Consider the following 19,314-nt stretch of genomic DNA (forward strand, 5'->3'; position numbering starts at 1 on the left):
TTTTCGTAAGCCCCCACTTGCCACGGGCAGGCACCCGCTCCCTGCCCCCGCGGCTGCCGGGCCAGGCCGGGGACAGGGCCCTTTTCCCCCTCACGCCCCCCCGCCGCGCACTCCCCCAGCCAAGGCGCTGCCTCACGGACCGCGGGACGCCGCGGGGTGCGGCTCGCGACCACGCCCCGCGCCTGGCCACGCCCCAGAGGGGGGGCGCGGGGCCCGGCCTTGTGACGTGTCCGTCCCCCCCACCCGCCGCGCCCGGCCCTGCTCTGCGAGGGGCGGGGCCTCCGCCCTCCCTGCCTGACGTCACCGCCCGCCGCGGAGTGCGTAGCAGGTGCCGGCGGCGGCGCGAGGCGGGCAGCGGTTGAGGTAGCGGGGGAGCACCTGCGGGGCCTGGGGCCCCCACGGGTGTGCGTGAGGGGCCGTGGGAGCTGGGTGTGGGGCCGGCAGCCCCCACGGGTGTGCGTGTGTCGGGAGAAGCTGCGAGCCTGAGCTGCCCCAGCTGCGCAGCGAGGGCCGGCGGTCAGGGAGGGCCCCGGGCGGGTGGGAGAGAGCCTGGACGCTGGGGGAGGTGGGGCGGGTTGTGGGGCGGGACGGGGACGTGGGGCCCTTGGAGCGGGGAACGTGCTGGTCAGGGTTGCTGCTCTGCGGAGGGTGAGAAGGGAAACATCTCGGGGTGAAGAAGGGGACCCGTCGCGCCTGCGTGAGGCCAGCTGTTCGGTGGCGGCAGGGGTCCCCGCCGCGTCGGGTGGTCTGGAGCAGGAGGGCGGGTCACCAGTGAAGCCCCCCAGGCAGGCCTGGGCCGCGGTGCTGCTGACCTGGGGGTGTCTCTCCCTGTCTGTCAGCTCTAACGATGCGTTTGTTTTCAAAAAGTTGCTTTAAATTCTTTCAAGCTTTCGTTGCGGGGAGTGAGGTGCCTGTGAGGTTTTACAATCCTGCCTTGTGCGTCAGGGAGAGCAGTGCTGCTTGGCTGCAATTGTTTATGCAGTGTGGGGGGAGAAGAGGAAGGCAGGCATCTGTGCCCAAAGCAGATGGGCATGTTTAATACTAATGGGCTTATTTAGTGTAGAGCAAGAGGTACGCTAGCACTCTCTGAGTAAAAATAATAATGGTGCATTGCATGTTTAAAAGCTATTATGGCTGTCCTGGATTTATATTTCCTGTTTCTACAGCTGTTGGAGACCTCATTTGGATAATTAAATGTCATGGTGAAATAGGAGAATAAGGAAAGGAGAGTACTCGCCTCCTTTCCTCTGCCACGCGGATTTGGCAGCCCCTTCTGATAGCAGCGGGGAGACCCTCTCTGTCCAGGGCAGCACCAAGGTCTGTCCCAGTCATCCCAGATTCATGTTTAGGTCTATCTGAAAGGAAAAGTGCTTTTTGCTTTTGGTGCTTTCACTTTTGCTGTGAGACCTGTGTGAGCAGAAGGTTCAACCTGATTGCCTGAATAGGGTAAGTCTCGGTAAGGTAGTAAGCGTGGGTGAGTTAAAATGACTACGTGGAGCAGCTTTATGCTATGGTAAATACAGTGATGAGATACAAGGTGTGGGAAGTGCTGCTGTGCCAGAAAATGGGTACTTTTCTTTCAACTGCATCAGTTGCTTAATAAAAAGACTGGCCCTTCCTAGAAACATTGGGTGATAAGAATACCATTACTGTATCAGACTGAGGAGGAGGCAGAAAATGCTGAGACGATGCATTGTAGTGATCATATTTCAGTGCTTTTTGGGGACAGTCATTTTATGCACATTAGCGTGCATGTTGGATAATATGCAGTGCACAGAATAGTGTTTTTACCAAGTACTGAAACTTCTTCGGTACTATGTCTGTTACACTCTGCCTCTTATTCATGTGCTATAAAGGCCATCTTTGTTAAAATACTGATTTGTCATCCCCCTAATGGTTTAAGAGCAGTAACCGATAATCTGCAGAGGCTGGTGGGTGTCCTCGCTGCAGAGGCCGAAGAAGAGAAGAGAATGTCCTGTAAATGAGTGGCTCCAACATGGGTGAGGGGCTCTGGCGTGGGCTGAGCAGACCCTGCGAGGTGGTACCCTGGGGTCAGTTAGAGGAGAGGGCTCCGGTGTCTTGCTGCCATGTGTCTTTTCACGTTCATATTACATTTAAAATTGGCAGTGGCTTGCTGCTCAGAAAAAGAGAGGTGTTCCTGTAAGCATAAGTAGCGATGTTCTTGTTCGTAACACTGTGGTGGGATGATGGAGAATTACCTGGAGGGCTGTGTTTATGGTAAACAGAGGAACTACCTGTTTTCAGGGTAGTTCTGTGCATGATCAGATTAATATATTACTTAATTTTTCCTAGGAGGGCAGAACAAGCTTGTGTAACTCTGGATTTTCAACAAACAGGTCTGCGTTTCTCCTGTTACCTGTTTGTGATCTCCCTGTGGCGTGGCTGTAGGCTTAGCGGGGGTCCGTGAAAACTGCTAGTGGGAGCTGAAGACTTGAATGAGCAGGGTTCGAATGCCTGCCTTTGGTATTGATGTTTTCTACTCTCTCGGTTGTGTATTATGTCTTTCTCAACTTCCTGTTTCTGAACTGAAACAGTATGGCTCAATGAGTAGAAAATAGCACTCTGTAATTTTTGGGAATAGGGGAAGATAGCAAGAAGCCTGAGTCATTCAGGCAGACACTCAGTACTGCCAGGTCTGGCATCCTGCCAGCTGCAGCTTGGCTTCCCACAAGGCAGCCTGGGAGCCTCCGAGGCTGCTTGCCCCAGGATGGGAGAGGTTGCCTTCCTCCAGACTTTGGGATGAAATGCTTGGCCTCACACCCGTGCTGCAAGGCAGGCGCATGCTGTGCCGCCCTCCGCAGTCATATCCCAGTGAGCATTCCCCAGCCAGGACCTAGTTATGTGGAAGTGCGTGGGCACATTTCTGCTGCCACTGCCACCGCGCTGCTTTCTTGGAGAGGGAGCTGTGCTGTGCTTCAGTGCCTTTCCACACCCCTCAGGGTTGCAGAGGGTTTTGGGGAACTTAACTATTTGGAAATGTCTGGTGTATTGTATTCCTTATGCCAGGCACCACCAGTACTAAACAAAAACTGCTGTTTCTTTCACTTGCATATTGGGAAGGTATATTTCTACATTTGCATTATAATGCATTTTTATGGCTTTATGCAGTCTCATGAGCTATTGAGGGCAGTGCCCTGAACTGTAATAGCTTCTCTTCAACCTCTGACAGGTAAGGGAAAGGCCTTGGTTTCATGACAACTGGTATCAGAGGTACTTGCTTGTGCCCTATGACAAGCAGCCATTAAAAGATTCTTGCATATGCCCTACAGGCAAAGTAAAGCTTCGTGTCACAACTGCATGTAGGATGTGGAAAAGCAGAAAAAGAGAGGAAATGTGAAGAAAAAAACCCGGTCTCATTCCATTTTCCAGCCTATCACAAAAATATCTTTCTGAGTAATGAGATCTTAGCTGCAGAAAATGCATGTATTTCTGTCTGCATGCACTGACTTCACTGTGTCTTAGAAGCTGTAATGCTGCCCTTCAGTGCGTTTCCTGCTTGAGATGGTAGAAAATCATCATGCAGTCCATGTAGTATCTTCCACTAAATCCATCAGTGTATCAGAGCTGGGGAGGTTATTGTGAAAGACCACTGCTGTTTCATTGCTGGGATGCTGCCAGAACACCATCTGAATAACACATATGAATGTAATAACTGTGCTCATTAATTTTCTTGCCAGTCATACTGTTTGTTTCACATTCTCTTCTCAGTTGGACCAACAAAGCTTCTTTCTTTAACTATTATTTGCAGCATCTAGTTTAACTTGACAATCAGATGTTTTCATTGATTTTTGGTTTTGTTATTTGTTGCACCTTAAAACTGTCTTAATACATCCCTTTAAGAACAAAATATATATTTCTGGAAGTATCTAATGTAGCACATTATACAAAGACTTGAACAGGAGCAGTGCATGCAAAAGCATTCAAACCCTGAAGCCAGGGTGTTAGTGCCCATATCTGCAGTAATTTCTGTGTAAAGGGCTTTGCTTTTTTGTACATTTTGCCACAGGCACTTCTGTAACTGGGCAGAGTCTCAGCTGGTGTGTCAGCAGCAAATGCCTTGGCTTTTAACACTAGAGGGGCTGTGCTGTGGTACTTCCTGGCATTGTAATTGTTAGCTTCTGGTGTTAAGTCGTATGTTCTTAAAACCTATCATCAGATTGCTGAAAAATTTGAAAAATTTTCGCCGTAAGGGTGCAGTTCATGTAATAACAGTAGCAGAGCATTGGATTTGATTTTTTTTTTTTCACTAACACTTTTATTGTAGGAACTACACAGGCAGCTATTTTAATTTCATACTTTCTTCTTCCATGCAGAACATGCAGGTGGACAGCATATTGCAAGCAGGAAAACTAGGCAATAAGTTATGAGCAGTATTTCTGAAGAGGTTTTGTATGTTCGTAACGATTGATGAGACATTGAAGCTTGTCTGCAGAAGGAAAATCCTAGCATTCAAACCTGTGTGGGCATGAGGCTGCGTTGTTAGAGTCCTGTGGACACAGAGCAGCAAAGACAGATCCTGTGGCTGTGAAGCTCTATAAAGGACATTGCATCTGAGGCAAACACTGTCAATGTGACCACAGGCCCTTTAGAGCTGATCAAACCCCTAGTTTTTGAAACCAAAATCGCCTGGAAACATGCAGATCAATCATGGTTTTGCCAAGAAGGCAGGACAGACGATGGGACTGGAGAGGAGGGACAGTTTGTAGGGACACAAGTGTCAGCCTCGCACATCAGGTGCGCTCTCTGTTTGGCAGACTTCAGGCCTCCGGAGGGCTTGGAGGGTACTGGGAGGAGGGAATACCTGGCTCGGGACCTCAGGATGTTGAATGCCTGTTCATCCAAACCACTGCTGTTCACTCTGTGGAGCTGCCTGATCCGGTGCCACTCAGAAGAGCAGCTGAGTGTTTTTGTGCAGGAAATGCCTGGCAGCCACTGGAATAAAGGTGAGGAAATGCACATCTTCCTAATGACCGTGGAGTATCCCATAGCCCTAGGGACCTTTTAAGGAAATGGGTTTGAACAAAGCAGCGTTTTCTAGCTTTTCCTTTGATAGCACAAAGCTAGGCTTTTCACTTCTGCCTAGACCTGCATTTTGGGAAGTAAAACAATTTTGGGCAGCTTTTATCAGAAAAGGTGGGTGCAGTTCTTGTGCAGTTCTCCTTCAGCTGTTACTCTAGGCTGGTGGTGCTGCCTGGTGAAGTGGGTAGGCAAACATGGGAGGAGGCTCTTCCTCGAAGTGAACCGAGCAAGAAGGGAAGCTCTTACAATTTATCCTTAACGTGCGTTCCGTGCAATCACTAAATGGAGCTTGCAAAGAAGCTGGTAAGAGAGAAACACAGAACCAGTGCCATTTAAAAGCCACTTGTGCTGTTTTTTGTTTGGATGTTGTTCATACGAAATGTAATTTAAATTCTGGGCTGGTTGCCAGGAGCTGGATTGTTGATGTTAAATGTACTTTCCATTAGAGCTCTGTATTGGAAAACTACTTCCTAGTGCTGCAGGCATTGGAAGGGGTGGGTTACATCAGGGTGCCCCGGTTGCCCTTCTCAGGATCTGTGTCTCTCATCATGCCTTCCATCTTCATCTGTGCAAAGGCCAGCTGAATCAATATCTGACATGCCCCAAACGTGATTCCTCCTGACTAGAGCAGCGTATGAGGCGCAGTGCTTGTTTGTTTTTAGGACAGCAGAACAACTTCTTGCCTTTAAATTTCTAAAATCTGCTAATTGTTTTTTTTTGGGGGGGCAGGAGGTTGTCTGGGTGTTCCAGACTGCTGATCTGCTTTGGTTTTTTTTAATTTATTAATCCCCTGTTTGTTTTCAGAGGGCTATTTCTTGTACTGTTCCCTATGCAACAGAAGGTCTTTAACCCCGTTTCAGTTCCCATATTAGATTGTCATCTCCCCCCGCATACACAACTTTTTATTTAATTGACTCACTTGCATAGGAGATTGCATTTGAAGGATCTGACTTGCAGGCAGCTGTCTAGGGATTGGTATTCCTTTGCAGGTGGATTAGCAGCTGTGAACACCTACTGTGTAAAAATGCAGATGGTTCTTCTATGCGTGCTTTTCAATTTTGCCAAGATAACAAGGTGTCGTCAGCGCCAACAGGTAGAAACAGATTCTATGAATCTGGTCTCCAGTCACTTTGAAGGCCAGAATTATGCTGACCTCAGAAGAGATGCTGGGAGTGCCAGCCTTGTAAGTGGCCTTTTGGAGGAGGGAAGAGGGTGAAACTGGGTCTTCTTGGCAGGGTGTGAGGGCTCTTTGTTTGGGACTGCCTCATGCTAACAGAAGAGCTTTCCTTCCATTACGCTTTCCCTTGTTCTCTTCGTTCTTGGTTGTTTTCCTGCATCATGTTATCTTCTGACCAAAAGTCGTACCTGTTCAGGCCCTCATGCTGTGCTGCAGGACTGCTCTTGTGAAGTGAGATGGCAGTCAGATATCTAAATGAGGCTACCAATTTCTTTTTTCCTAGTTTAGGGAAAAAAAAAATCTTTCCCAGCGATTCCTAAAAAGAGATGGAATAAAGGTAGGTCTCACTTGATTCGTAATCCACCATGCGCTGATCTGTAAAAAGGGGTAAGTGGCAGCTTGTGGATGATGAGACTTTCCCAGGTTGAAACTAAGGCTGTTTTCAGAGACTTGTGGAAGAGTCTGATACCTGGTCGGTGAGATGGTGGAAGAGACTGTGTGTTGTACTTTGAGCAGTGTGTGTCAGGACGGCAGTCCTAGCTGTACGTCTGCAGTGACAGGCTCCACATGAGCTATTCCCACTAGGAAGGATTTTGCAGTTACAATTAGCATGGTGCAGCTTGAGCTCTGTGTTTGGCTTGATGTATGGCAGGAGTTGTCCTGGGAGAGGGCTAGGAAAGGGACGGAAAGCAGAAGACTGCTGCAGTACTGCACAGCAGAGCTTCATGCAGCCTGCTCGCTCCCTCTCAGACAAACAGTAAAACTAAAGGCACAGCAATGGGTGGCAAGAATGACCAGGGAGTAGGACAGGCTTTGTAGAAGCAGAGAGTCCTCAGCTTGGGAGAGATCGCTGGAGAAAAAAAGATAATAAATTCATGAGTGTGCTGGAAGAGGAGAGTCAGGAGCAGTGACCATCTAGTTCTGTAACAGCTGCATTGGTATGCTGACCTTGTATGAGGCAGTAAGTTTAAAGCAATCAGAAATAAATAGATATTTTCAAAGCTTAACGATGACATTTATTTCTCTAAGGTTGCCAAAATGGACAGGTTAAAAAAAAAAAAAATGTAGCATATACAAAGCGTCATAGTTCTGTACTTGCACCTTTTGCTAAGCCTTAGTCAAAGACAGGTTACAGATGGAGAGGGACTTAATTCTCACATAGGATGGTGGTTCTTACGTATTGATATCTGTGTGTCTATATGTATACATGCACATATAGTGCCATATGTGTTCTCTATATGATATATTGTGTGCGTACTCCTACTTCAGTGATTTCTTTTTGCAGACCTTATGGGAGATGGTGCAGCCTTTTGGGGTATGGTAAGCTGCTTGTTTAAAAATAAAACCCTTTGGTTAGGGTAGGGGAAATTATGTTTGCTCAGCAGTATGGAACAAAGGAGTTTGAACATAGCTTAAGGAAACTTAATGATATATTAACAAACTTACCTCTTAGCAAAAGTACTAAAGGGGGAGAGGAGAGGAAGGAATAGGAACATGTTTTGTCATTCTTTTCAGGTGGACTAGTAACTTCTCTAGTGTTAACCAGCAACAGATAGGGCAAATGCTTAGTGACAATCAAGGAGATCTCTTTGTTTGCTAGATTTAGTGCTAAGAAGTTTCACATCGGATGAGACTGTGCAGTACTGTATTGGCTCTTCCTAATGGATCTCCTGCAGTGCTGTGAAAAACAAAGGGCTTTACTGATGCGTTGGCTTCTTTCTTTTGAGCTTTGTCTCCGAGAGGTGCTCATTGGGAAACCCACAGATATGAGCCCTGATGCAAGCTCATAGGAGTTGGTCTTGGTTGCAGCTCACATGGAATTACTAAGTTGGGATGAGAACCCACAACAAAGCTTGATAATGAGTTTGACTAGGAGCTCAAGTATGTCTCTGGAAAGTATCTGCTTAATGATTCAAGGCTCTGCCTTGCAAGCACATACCCAGGTGAGTAAATAGGGGTAGTAAGCATGTAAAATCATATATGAGCTCATGAGAATGCGGAAAATCTAAATATTGTCATGCAGTTCAAAAAGGGCAAGTAGGGGCAAGTGTGCATGGCAGTAACTGATAGTGCAATTGGGGAACAAAGAAACATTCTCGGGAAGAATTTAACTGGGGACAAAGGCCATTGCGAGAAGGCTGACCTTCACAGTTGAGGCGGAGCTGGGAGGGAGTGGACAGAAGTAGTACTTAGGACCTCTGGAGGACCTGGTTTCCACAATTGCCTCCTGGGTTCGCTGAATGCCTTGATAAATTCTTCAGGAGTTTTCTCATTCATCACAGATAAATCTCTACTAGAGTTGCTGCTGAAACTGTTCTTGCTGGATGCTCTCTCTTACTTCTTGCCTAATCTCAGTTGTGTTACTTAACCCTCGACTTTGAGGGGAAAAGTAACTTTTGCTCTGGTGGAATATACCCTTCTTATTCTTCATCTTTTTCTGCTGTTCTGTTGTTCTTCTGAGGTCTCTGCCCAGGCATCTGTCTGGCTATTAGTCGACTCTCTCCAGGTTTCTCCTTGGTCCCTCTCCCTCATTAACGGGCAGAAGCTCAGTTACTAGCTCCACTCCAAACCTGCCTCCTCTTCAAAAACTATTTTGACATGGCTAACACAGAGCTGTTAAACAGACAAAGAGCACTGGTGTGTGTTTCTTGTTCCCTATGCCACCATTTCCCTGTTTGGGAATGGCTCGAGCCATTGTCAGATTTGGATTTTTAACTCCTTCTGTCTGGTTTCTCAGAGTTTTCCGCAGAGCTGCTGATATGCGGTTTTCCTTACTCATCCCCCATGGCTGTTGGTTTTAGCCCTGCTCTCATCTTACCACACTCTTGCAGTGGTGTCTAAGCTTTACCAAGTACAGCCTTGTACAGCTGCTACCCATCTCACACCTTTCTGCAGAGATGCTTTTCTACCCTTGTGGTTCCACCGGGAGTTGTACCAGCTCTCTGAAGGGCTTTTGGTTTGATCTCATGCTGGGTGCTTGTACAGAAGCCAGGCAGCCACGGGACAGTGGGCAGGCTCCCTGCTTGGGTACTGAAGGGAGCAGGGAAGGGAGCGAATGGCCAGCCCCGACAGTGGAGGATGGCCCCCGGGGGTGCCAGCACAAGTCCCTGTGGCAAGGAAGCAGTGTGATGGCTGAGTTTAAGTTATCCACTGCCTGAATTTGAGTTCACAGCCAACTGAAGAATTGCAACATCTTTTAAGCCTTGCTACAGCAGTAAAATGGCAATGATATTGAATGTAGATAAATGAATTGATGCATATGAAGGGAATCATAGAATGCTTTGGGATGGAAGGGACCTTTAAAGGTCATCTAGTCCAACCCCCCTGCAATGGGCAGGGACATCTTCAACTAGATCAGGTTGCTCAGAGCCCCATCCAGCCTGTCCTTGAATGTTTCCAAGGATGGGGCATCTACCACCTCTCTGGGCAACCCGTTCCAGTGTTTCACCACCCTCATCGTGAAAAATTTCTTTACTTGTGTTCAGAAGACTGGACTTCACTGAACTTCACTGGAAAGGGTGGGCTGAGCTGGCCATCCTCTTAGGTAGGAGGGCTTTGGAAAACCAAAGTAATTAATGTGAGGGATCCACCTAGGAGGTGGATGGAGGCGCTGGCTTCTGCCTGAGGAGCAGACAGTGGGCTGGGGCTCTTTGGCCTGGAAAGGGGGGCTCCCAAGTGCCTCCTCCCTGGTTTGGTGAATCCCTGAATTGTGGAGGGTGACTGCTGATCCCTACCTCCTGCAGTCACCCCGGTGGGGCAGGAGGCAGTTTTCCACACGGCGTGCAGCAGAGCTTTGGATCCCTTCTCACCAGGAGCGGGCACTGCAGCTGTACGCTGGTTCAGGGAGGCTGTGCAAAATTGAGGGGAGTTCGCAGGAGTCTGCTGGTTGCCTGGGCCCTGTCTGGCTTGGGAACCAAATGGTTACCTTGCCATGTGCAATGGTATGTAGGTATACACACGCACTTGCTCTGGCCTTGTTCTTCCCTGGAAACTTGCTTTTGGCTGCTATTTTGGGATAATTTTCTGGGTTAGATGAACATTAGTGACCCATTACGTCCCGATTCTCTAGTTTGTTGCATTGAAGTGAGTTGTGGGGCTTGCTGCCTGCCTTTCACTGGCTCTCTGAAGGGAGAATTGCCTTGCTGCAGACTTGGTAGAGGTGTTGCGGTGCAGTACGGTGGTTAAAGAGCCTCAATTTAAATGTATGTTGTGCTTGTCTGTTTTAAAATGAGAAGTTAAGTGGTCTGGCTGGCCTAACAATGGGAAAAAAAAAATAAATTCCTCTAATCCCTGCCACTGGTTAAACAGTTAACACTCTTGGCAAAGACATTAAGAAATATCATTTGAAAGGTAACAGCACTTAGCAACTGTGACTGTGCCTGGCTTGCACAGCAAGAATGTTAGAATGAATTCAGGTGAATGACAACTGCAGGCTGGCAAGGCCTGGGAAGACCCATCTTGCTGAGACTGAAGGGCTTCTCGGTGTTGTGGTGGGAGGGACATCAGCCCTGTTCCCTTGGATTGTGCCTCTGGAGTCGTTTTGAGTTGGCAATGGTCTCCTGGGCATCGTGTGTCATCAGACTGGCTGTTACTGTGGGAGTGGGACAGGGCTGTGTGCGTGGGAGAGCCCCACGGTGCCCCTACAGCAGCGAGTGTTGTGCTAGTGATGTTCGGGCAGGAGTCGTCTAAATAAGCAGAGAGCCTAGGGATCCTTCCTTGGGGAGGGACAGTCAGCACTCTCTGAGGTGATGAAATAGCAAGCCATAAACAAACAAAGCTCACTTCAACACTGTCAGGGACTGCAGCAGCTAAACATAGCCCCAGAGACTTGACTCACTTGGCCTCTGCCCGGCAGATGACTGCTCTGGGCTCGCTATAGAGTTACAAAGGTGAAATTCTTTAATCTGCGTCATGCCAGAGCTCAGTCTAGATGCGCTAATGGTCTCCTCTGGACTCAAAAGCTGCACGTCCCCAAGAGTGGGTGCACAGTACTGAGTATCCAGGTCAGTCTAGCCCAGCTGCTTGCCCTTTTCCAACCATCTAAAGAGGATCCTGCTTGTCAGCCTCTCTTGCTTCATGCCAGCAGCAGTGAGCCTCAGCGGAGGCAAATTATGCTCCTGGTATTTCTTCCTAAAGCCTGTGGCGTGTGGGAGGAGGTGTGTAGCAAAGGCGAAATGGTGACCCTTCTGCACTCTGTAATGGTAAAAGGAAATAACAGAGTACAGCAACTTCAGTCAGGATGGTTCCTGAACACATGGTATTAAGGACACTTCTGTTTCTCAAATAGGGAGAAGCTTCAGAAACCTAATGTAAGAAATGGTTTGCTTAGTCATGCTGCTTAGAGGTTAATTAAAGTTGCATTATTGAGACAGTCTTGTCTTTCGATGGCTGTACCATGAGTAATACATTAGATAGGTTTTATGAACATCAACTCTCTGAGGTGTCTTTAATGTTGCTTTTTGAATGAGACTGAGCCCAAGGTCCTGATTGCTTGTGGCTGCTTAATGATTCAGTTGCATACTACTGGAAGAATACACAATGTGCTGGGTTACAGTGTCATCAGGAAATTATTCATATGCAGTCTTGCTCCAGGGTGGTGGTCTAGATGCTTGTAACAATTATCAGAAGTGTAATGGACATTTGTGTTCACTCTTTCTCCTGTTGGGGCTATCAGACATGTCTGGAACAGGCTGCATTTCTGTATGTTTTTCTTTTTTAATATTGACAGAACCATGAAGTAATTGCTTCTAAATACCTCCTAAAAGCAATTTAATCATGGACGGAAGCAGGATTTTGCTTTGCAGTTGCAAGACTGTTAAATGTCTTAGAGTGAATAGCTGATGCGTGACTGGAAAGCAGCAAGTCACTCTGCTGCTGAGCTAAACTCATGTCACTTAAAAGAAATCACTTCAACTCAGGCTCTGCCTCTGTGGTAGGGTTAAAAATGAACTCACTGCTTGACCAGGTATTTTGAGCTCTGTTTCTCACACTTAACATGGGGCCCTCTGGAGAGCAGTCTGGAATAGGAATTATACAGTCATGGATGAAGTAGACAAAAGCAAACCAGTTTGTTTCTGTTTGTTTTCCTTCTGCAGGACCGATTCTGCATCCCACATGAACTACGAAAATCCTCCACCTTACCCTGGCCCGGGCCCAACTGCCCCTTACCCACCCTATGCACAGCAACCGGGTGGTCCTCCTGGCCCATACCCAGGCTACCCACCCGGACCTACTGGGCCGTACCAGCCAGGCCAGCCAGGTTATCAGGGTTATCCCCAGTATGGGTGGCAAAATGCACCTCCGCCTCCAGGACCAGTGTATGGAGATGGGCCTAAAAACACAGGTATGCTTAGCAGCCGTGGTACAATGTAATCGTGACACTTTCTGGCTTGCAAATGCATGAGTACATGTTGACCTTAAAATAATATGGTTACCAGCGTCTGGCCCTAACAGGGCTGGGGGAAGAGGAGACTTGTTTAAAGTAGTGATTCTGTTTATAGCCTGTTTTCCTGCTTTATTTTGCTGTTGTGTCTTCAACAGTTCTCTGGCTGTTGGAAGATACTGCTGAACATCCTTAATGCTGATCCCTCAAGGGAATCCTTATGCTGAGGCTGTTATACATGCTTTTCGCTGGCTTTAGATTTGCCACAACTCTCATTCTGCCTGTCTTTTGGTTGATAAGTTTCAACCGAAGGCTGCACAGTTAAAGCTTGTAATACTCAAATGTACAGTTCCTACCGAATTAATGTGCATCGGTTTTCTTGAGCCCATCAATATCTGTCCAAGTGATCTAATAGTGCCATTGGAATAATTCCTGGGCTTTTGTTTTTTTTTCTGAAGCTATTATCGTTCTGTGGAAAAACACAGATTTCTGGGGAAGGGAAGGAGGACGGTGTAACTTGTCTTGGCAGCTAGCTGGTCCATCTGTGTGCTGTGTCCCCTCAATATGGTATGCTGGTTTACTCTGGCACCCATATCTCTCATGGGGCTTGCTGCAGTGTTTGGTGCAGGCTCGAATTGTCAGAGGAGGGCAGACATGATTAAGGGACCAGAGCATCTTTATATGAGGAGAAGCTGAGAGAGGTGGGACTGTTCCGCCTGGAGACGAGAAGGCTCAAGGGGGGCCTATTCATGTGTATAAATACCTGATGGGAGGGAATGAAGAAGAGGGAGCTGGACTCTTCACAGTAGTGTCCAGTGACCGGAGCAGAGGTAATGAGCACAAACTGAAACACAGGAGGTTCCTTCTGAACACAAGAAGACACTTTTCTGCTGCGAGAGTGATCAAACACTGGCACAGGTTGCCCAGAGAAGTTGTGGAGTCTCCATCTGTGGAGACACTCAAAACCTGACTGGACAACAGTCCTGGGCAGCCTGCTCTAGCTGACACTGCTTGAGCAGGGGGGTTGGGCCAGATGATCTCCAGAGGTCCCTTCCAACTTCAACAACTGGGACTCTGGCAAGGTTGGGTGTGGTCCCTGCCTTTTCCGCATTGGAAAGAGGAGGATTTAGCTTGGGTTTTTTTGGTAACTCTTTGTCTTGCTGGTAAGGACACTTGCCTAGAGACCAGGTTTATTCTCGTCAGTGTTTCACAGACTTTGTTTGTAAAATCTCTGCTTGTACATCCTGGAGGTGTACTCACCCCCTCACCATCAGCATGGGAACTCATGCTGTCATGCCAGCTCCAGTGCCTTCTTTCAGGCTTCTTCAGCAATAAAGATGCTCATCCAGGCTGCGAAGCCAGAAACCATCATTGCCTCTCTTCCTCTGTTGCTGTGAATATCACAAACGGACCTGAGCTGTTGAGAAGAGTCATTAAGCTGTTCTGGCTGCCTTTGGGTGACAGAGGATGTGGCCAGAGCTACCAAAGTGGCTGTTCTGTGGGAGGGATTGTGGGGAGCACTTCTGTAGAAGCACTGTCCAGGCACTATGCTTTAGGTGGGAGCTGCTCTCAGGAAGGAGGGGAGACTCAGGGTTTGTTATGTGCTGGCCGTGTCTGGCATGGTCACAGACAGACTACCTGGGGTGGAAAGAAATGAGACTAACATGTACCTCAAATCAAAAGCCAAGTCAGTGCTTTACAGCTATGCAAGGCACTAGCACTTCGGGTGCTACTGCTGTAAAGACTGGCTGATAAAGTGGTTATCGAAGCTGACATCACTTGGAAAATTGTCAGGACTCAGACAATTCCCCCGAAACCTTTGCTGCTATGCGAAGCTGTCTTTGGCCGTTGCATGTTAAGGTCATTCTCCACATACTGTTGTTGCCATGGCTTGTTGCGCTTGCACTTGGGGCCTGCTCAGGACTGAGGTCTATATGCATTTGCTGCATTTTGAGATAACTGCCTGCTGTGCCCCTCTACCACTTCATGTTACTCTGACTCAGCAATGTGCTGTGACAAAGGTCTTTTCGAAGCTCTTGTTTTTTTGGGAAGCTGGAATTTGAGAAGTTCCCAGCAAGAGTTTTTCACTGCAGTGAATCCGAAGGAGACTTGACATAGATGGGTGGACAGGCTGAACTGTGGGGGAGGACATTTTCAAGAACTTTTTTTTTCCCCAGTATTCTTGGCTAAAATGGTGGACTACTGGACCAGTGTATATTAAAGCATCCCTGGATTTATAGCTGATATAAGATGCCAGAAATATTCTGGTGTGGGTCTGACCAGAGGACCCAAATATAAGCAGCAAACAATTGGTGTGAGTGAATAAGAACCTGAATGAGCGCAAGTCATGAGTTCAGCTTCCTCTATAAAAAGAGTGAAAACCGCAAGGTTTGCCTTTGAGAAGGAGGAGGCAGCAGCATGGTGATGCTTCCCATCACTACCACCATATGGACTCAAAGTGTAATCAGGGTTTTCCCTGGGAAGTGCACATAGTTTTGGGGTGGCTAACAGGCATTTCTTGATACTGGGGCAGGGGGAAATTCCTAGTCTCCCATGTAGAACATCTTTGCTTAGCGCAAGTGTTGCTTTGCTGCTATAGCCACGAAAAGGGAGATAGTAGCAGAAGCTGAAGGGAGAGTGGGTCTGCTGCTTTGAACAGTCTGGCTTTGAGCCAGATATGCTGTCTCAGAGGCTTAAAGGATCTGATATCAGACTGGATTAGGGAACTGATGACACTGAACGTCCTCTGCTCAGATCAGGTCTCTGTTCTGCTCGCAAACCTGTGGACCAGCACAAAGGAGTAGGCTGGGAAATTGGAGAGGACACGTAGCTAAGTGTTTGAGTGCGTCTTTCACTGAGAGCCCATGCTTTTGCTGCAGGAGGCGTGGTTTTGTTGTTAAACCCAAGCTAACACAACTGCAGTTCTGCAGAAGCAGCACCCTAACACAAAACCCAAAGATCTGATAAGTCCTGTCTTTGAACTGCCTTCCTGTAGCCATGTGTGGTTTCTGAACCCACCTTGTGAGCCTCCAATTTGCATTTCTTTTGCTGAAGTGGATGTAATGTACAAAAACATTTATTAATGTGTGTAAAATGACATCAGGCTTTGTCTGCAAAAGCTTTTTCCTTTTTCTTGATTCTCCTGCTGTTAAAGGCCCTTTTTCCCCCTTGCTCCTTTTTGGCCAGTCCATCAAACTGGAACCTGATCTTTGTCCTGTGACACTTCTTCTGAGAAGTCTTCTGAGAAAGCTTTCAATGAGGCTTTGTTTAATGATCACCTCCAGGAGTGTCTAATATACAACGGGTGTCCCTTAAAAACGCTAGTTTTTTAAAAATCTGTTCTACTAATGCTATATGTTTGTTGCTGTGGCTGAACCTCTAATAAAAAAATTGATGTCTAAATTTAATCAAGTCATTACAGTCTGCCTAGCTGGTCTGGCATGATTTAATGTGGCTTGTCAGTTCTTGTGGTGTTTCCAAGCAGTTATCTGGGAAGAGCTACTCTGTGGATGCTTTCCTTTCAGAGCGGATGTTTTGCTCTCCTAGATGACTTTGCTTAATCTAATGAATTAAGCTACTCCAAGTAGTGCATTAGTATTTCTGAAAAAATGTGTGTCCACACTGAAAACTAGGAAATTTGCTATACTTTAAATTTTATGCTTTAAGTTATTTTATTGTGTAGGCAAACTGCAAAGTGAGGTCTTATCTTGTGGATTGTAGCTGGTGTGCTAATGTGTGGAAGTAATTATGCATATTTTGGTCTTGAGTGGATCACACAGATGGAAATAATTACCGCTGAGCTCTCAAAACCTGGTGGTAAAGTAGCATCGCATGGTGACAGTGTTTTTTAATCTAACAGTTTGTGGCCTGTCTGGAGTAGCAATGGACATAGCCTGTCCAGTTGGCCCTTGGAGAAGAAGAAAACCTCATATGGCGTTCTCTCTGTATTAAAAAGAAAGCTGTATCTGAGATGTAACACGGAAACAGCTTAAACTTAGTACAGGTTTTGTCATCCATGCTGCAGAAGAGCTCGTGAACCACTGAGGCTTGTTTCAAAGGCTGCTATTGAAGGACTCTTCAGGCTGAGCAGCGCTGGCGTGAGTTACGCCGCCTGTGCGTGGTGTGTGTGCTGCAGCCATGCTTCTCCCTATCCACAGCACCCGTTCTTCCGCCTCCTTGCGAGGTGAGAGCTGTAAGCCCAGACTGGAGAGTTCAGTCCCTCTTCTTGGGGTCATGCTTAGCAAGAGTAGGTAACATCTAGGCTGGAAAGAGAAAATTATTACTGTTAAGGGAGCAATGACCGCTACAAATGGGTAAGAGAGGGAGGATGTTGTCATCTTTTCAATATGACATTGAACAGGGGAACATATATAAAGGCTTGTGGGAGGAAGGTGCAGTCCAGAACAGCGCTGAACAAGAACAAGTATATTCCACTCTAGACTATCTATGTAGGATTAGTTAGCCATGACGATTGTCTGAGTTGCAGAAATCAGCTTGCCGTTTACATATTAAGACTTAGTGCTGTTGGCCATGATTCTCATGTATTACAGCACTGTAGAAGAGGGAGACGGCAGCTGATAATGGCAGCTGCTGGTCCTTTGTCCCTTCTCCTAGAGTGAATGAAGTCCAGCATGTGCAAGATGCACCCCCTCAGAGTCACTCTAGCTACTCAACACTTGGGCATGAAAGGCCTTGAAGCGTATGTTTCTTCTCCAGGTGGAGGGAGCAGTGAGCCAGAGAGGCTAGGTGTCTTGCGGAGGTGGCACAGAAGACCTCAACGGCCATGGTTTTGGTTTTTTGTTTTGCTTTTTAGATAGCTGGCTTTTGGGCTTGCACAGGCTACCAACAGCAAAGTCTCCAAAGAAACAACACTTCTTGCATCTTGCAAGGGCTAATAACTGACTTGGCTGTTGTTCATTAGATGTAAACAACTTGACCTTTACCTTTAGAGCTGATAAATTTATATGCTGAGCCTGAGGGATGTTATCCTTAAGGGTATCTGATTCAGTTTCCTAGCTCTGTGAAATAACTTGTGCTGATTTCTGTCTGCATCTTACCTGCTGTAAAAGCTGAGGACTGTCTTCATGTCTGTCCACACGAAGTCTGTCCAGGCATGAGTTCCTGGAGTACTGTAGATCTGCCATTTGGTGTCACACAATGCTTTGGGTAGCTAGGGGGAACTCACCTGCACCAGAACAAAGCTGGGAAACGCACAGCAGTAGGAGCGTGGTGCCTGCGTGGAGCACGGCGTAAGAAGCTGGGCCTTCTTGAGCAGCAGGGGCTTGCTTAGGAGAAAGAAAATACCTCATTCCAGAAAATCTCATTTCCTCACCAGTATTGTCATCATAGAATAATTCAGTATTAACTGGCATAAAGAAACTGGTCACCAGGTACTTTCTTATCTGTGTAAATTACTGGCATAAGGAAACCACAGTATGTGCTGACTGGTCAGCAGGTACTTTCTTATCTATGTAAATTAGAGGTGAAATGTTGATAATGGCGTTGATAATAATAAAAACGAAGTGGAATGAGCCAAAGTATGAAGCGACATACTAATTTTGAAAGCACTAGCTGATGTTAGCAATTTGCTCAGCTTAATTTCCACCCATTCACCCCCCCCCGTTGATACATAACAACGTAATGGATGAGGCTGTTCCGTGCGGTGCCAAAGGGAACCAGGCTCTGTCAGCAGCCTTCCTTCCAACCCAAGGCAAACAAAGCTCAGTATTGCGTTTGACCTATTGTACGCACAGGGTGGAAATCTTATTTCTGGAAGTTGATTACTTGTAGCAAAGCTGGCTGTGATAAGAGTAATAGTCACAGTGATGCTGCCTGCCTCCTAATGTTTGGCCAGCTGCAAGAATAAACAGGTCACCTAGATACAGTCACTGCCTTCTGCTAGAGGGGCGGACTTTTCCTTTTTACAGGTCTCAGTGTGGAAAAGAGGAGATCCTAATCACTCTGGTTAGGCTCTCTGGTGCCTTTCAGTGCTTACCCCTTCGCTTCTCAAACTGCATTGAGCTGAGCCTTCCCCAGCAGAAGTTTATTTGGAGGGCAGCAGGTAGCAATTCCAGCAGGCTTTCTCTCTGCATATTGACCCTTTCCAAGCAGTTTGTCAGAGCATTTAGTTTAACTGTTACTGTACCTTCAGCACCAGACAGCTGGTGTCCTGCCAAAAATAAAAAATCGCACTTGGCAGTTGTCCTCTTATCTGCTTCTCATACTGTAGTGTGCATTAAAACCTGGTGTTCTCTTTCCCCGCCAAGACTGCTGTATCATACCTCCCTCTGTCCCTGGCTCATGTCAGCTGACTGCGCAAACAGTGGGGGCTGTTTGCTGGCAAGCGGTGCTGTCCTGGGGCTGATGTCTGACCTCAGCTTCGCTGCTTTTCACCCCCAAGGAGAGGATCATCTGAGAAAAGCCTGATGCAAAGAAAAGGATTTCCAAATTCAGGTCCTGTATCTGAAACCATGCTTCAGACAAACTGGCTAAATGAGGCTAAGGCTTGCTCCATAGTGGACCAAATTAAATGAGGCAGATGTTCTGGACAGTCCTCGTCAGCTGGGCACCTAGCCTGGGTGAGAAGCAAATTGTGTAAAGCCTTTTTCCAGCACTGCAAGTGCTGCACAGATTGTGGTACTCACCCGGGGTGGGACTGCTCAAGGAGAGTCTTGCTACCCTGAGTGACTGCTTGCTGTGGCATGTTGCCTTTGCT

At 47.2% G+C, this 19,314-nt stretch overlaps 1 protein-coding gene across 5 annotated transcripts in view; it reads left to right on the top strand.

Annotated features, from left to right (window-relative positions):
- The first annotated feature begins 276 nt into the window (after positions 1 to 276).
- Positions 277 to 19,314, top strand: part of CYSTM1 (cysteine rich transmembrane module containing 1) — a 30,468-nt gene continuing 11,430 nt past the window's right edge. Inside the window, exons 1-2 of one of the 5 annotated variants that reach the window (XM_082323981.1) lie at positions 277 to 363; positions 12,313 to 12,560. In XM_082323981.1, the coding sequence (XP_082180107.1) occupies positions 12,332 to 12,560 (229 nt within the window). In that variant the 5' untranslated portion in view covers positions 277 to 363; positions 12,313 to 12,331. Of the gene's footprint in view, positions 405 to 4,820; positions 4,965 to 9,657; positions 9,762 to 12,312; positions 12,561 to 19,314 lie in introns of those variants that run through there. The other 4 variants (XM_082323984.1, XM_082323982.1, XM_082323983.1 and 1 more) reach the window with 4 other exon arrangements.

The sequence above is a fragment of the Platalea leucorodia genome, assembly GCF_965183815.1.
Source record: "Platalea leucorodia genome assembly, chromosome: 11".
In the NCBI taxonomy this organism is placed as follows: Eukaryota; Metazoa; Chordata; class Aves; order Pelecaniformes; family Threskiornithidae; genus Platalea; species Platalea leucorodia.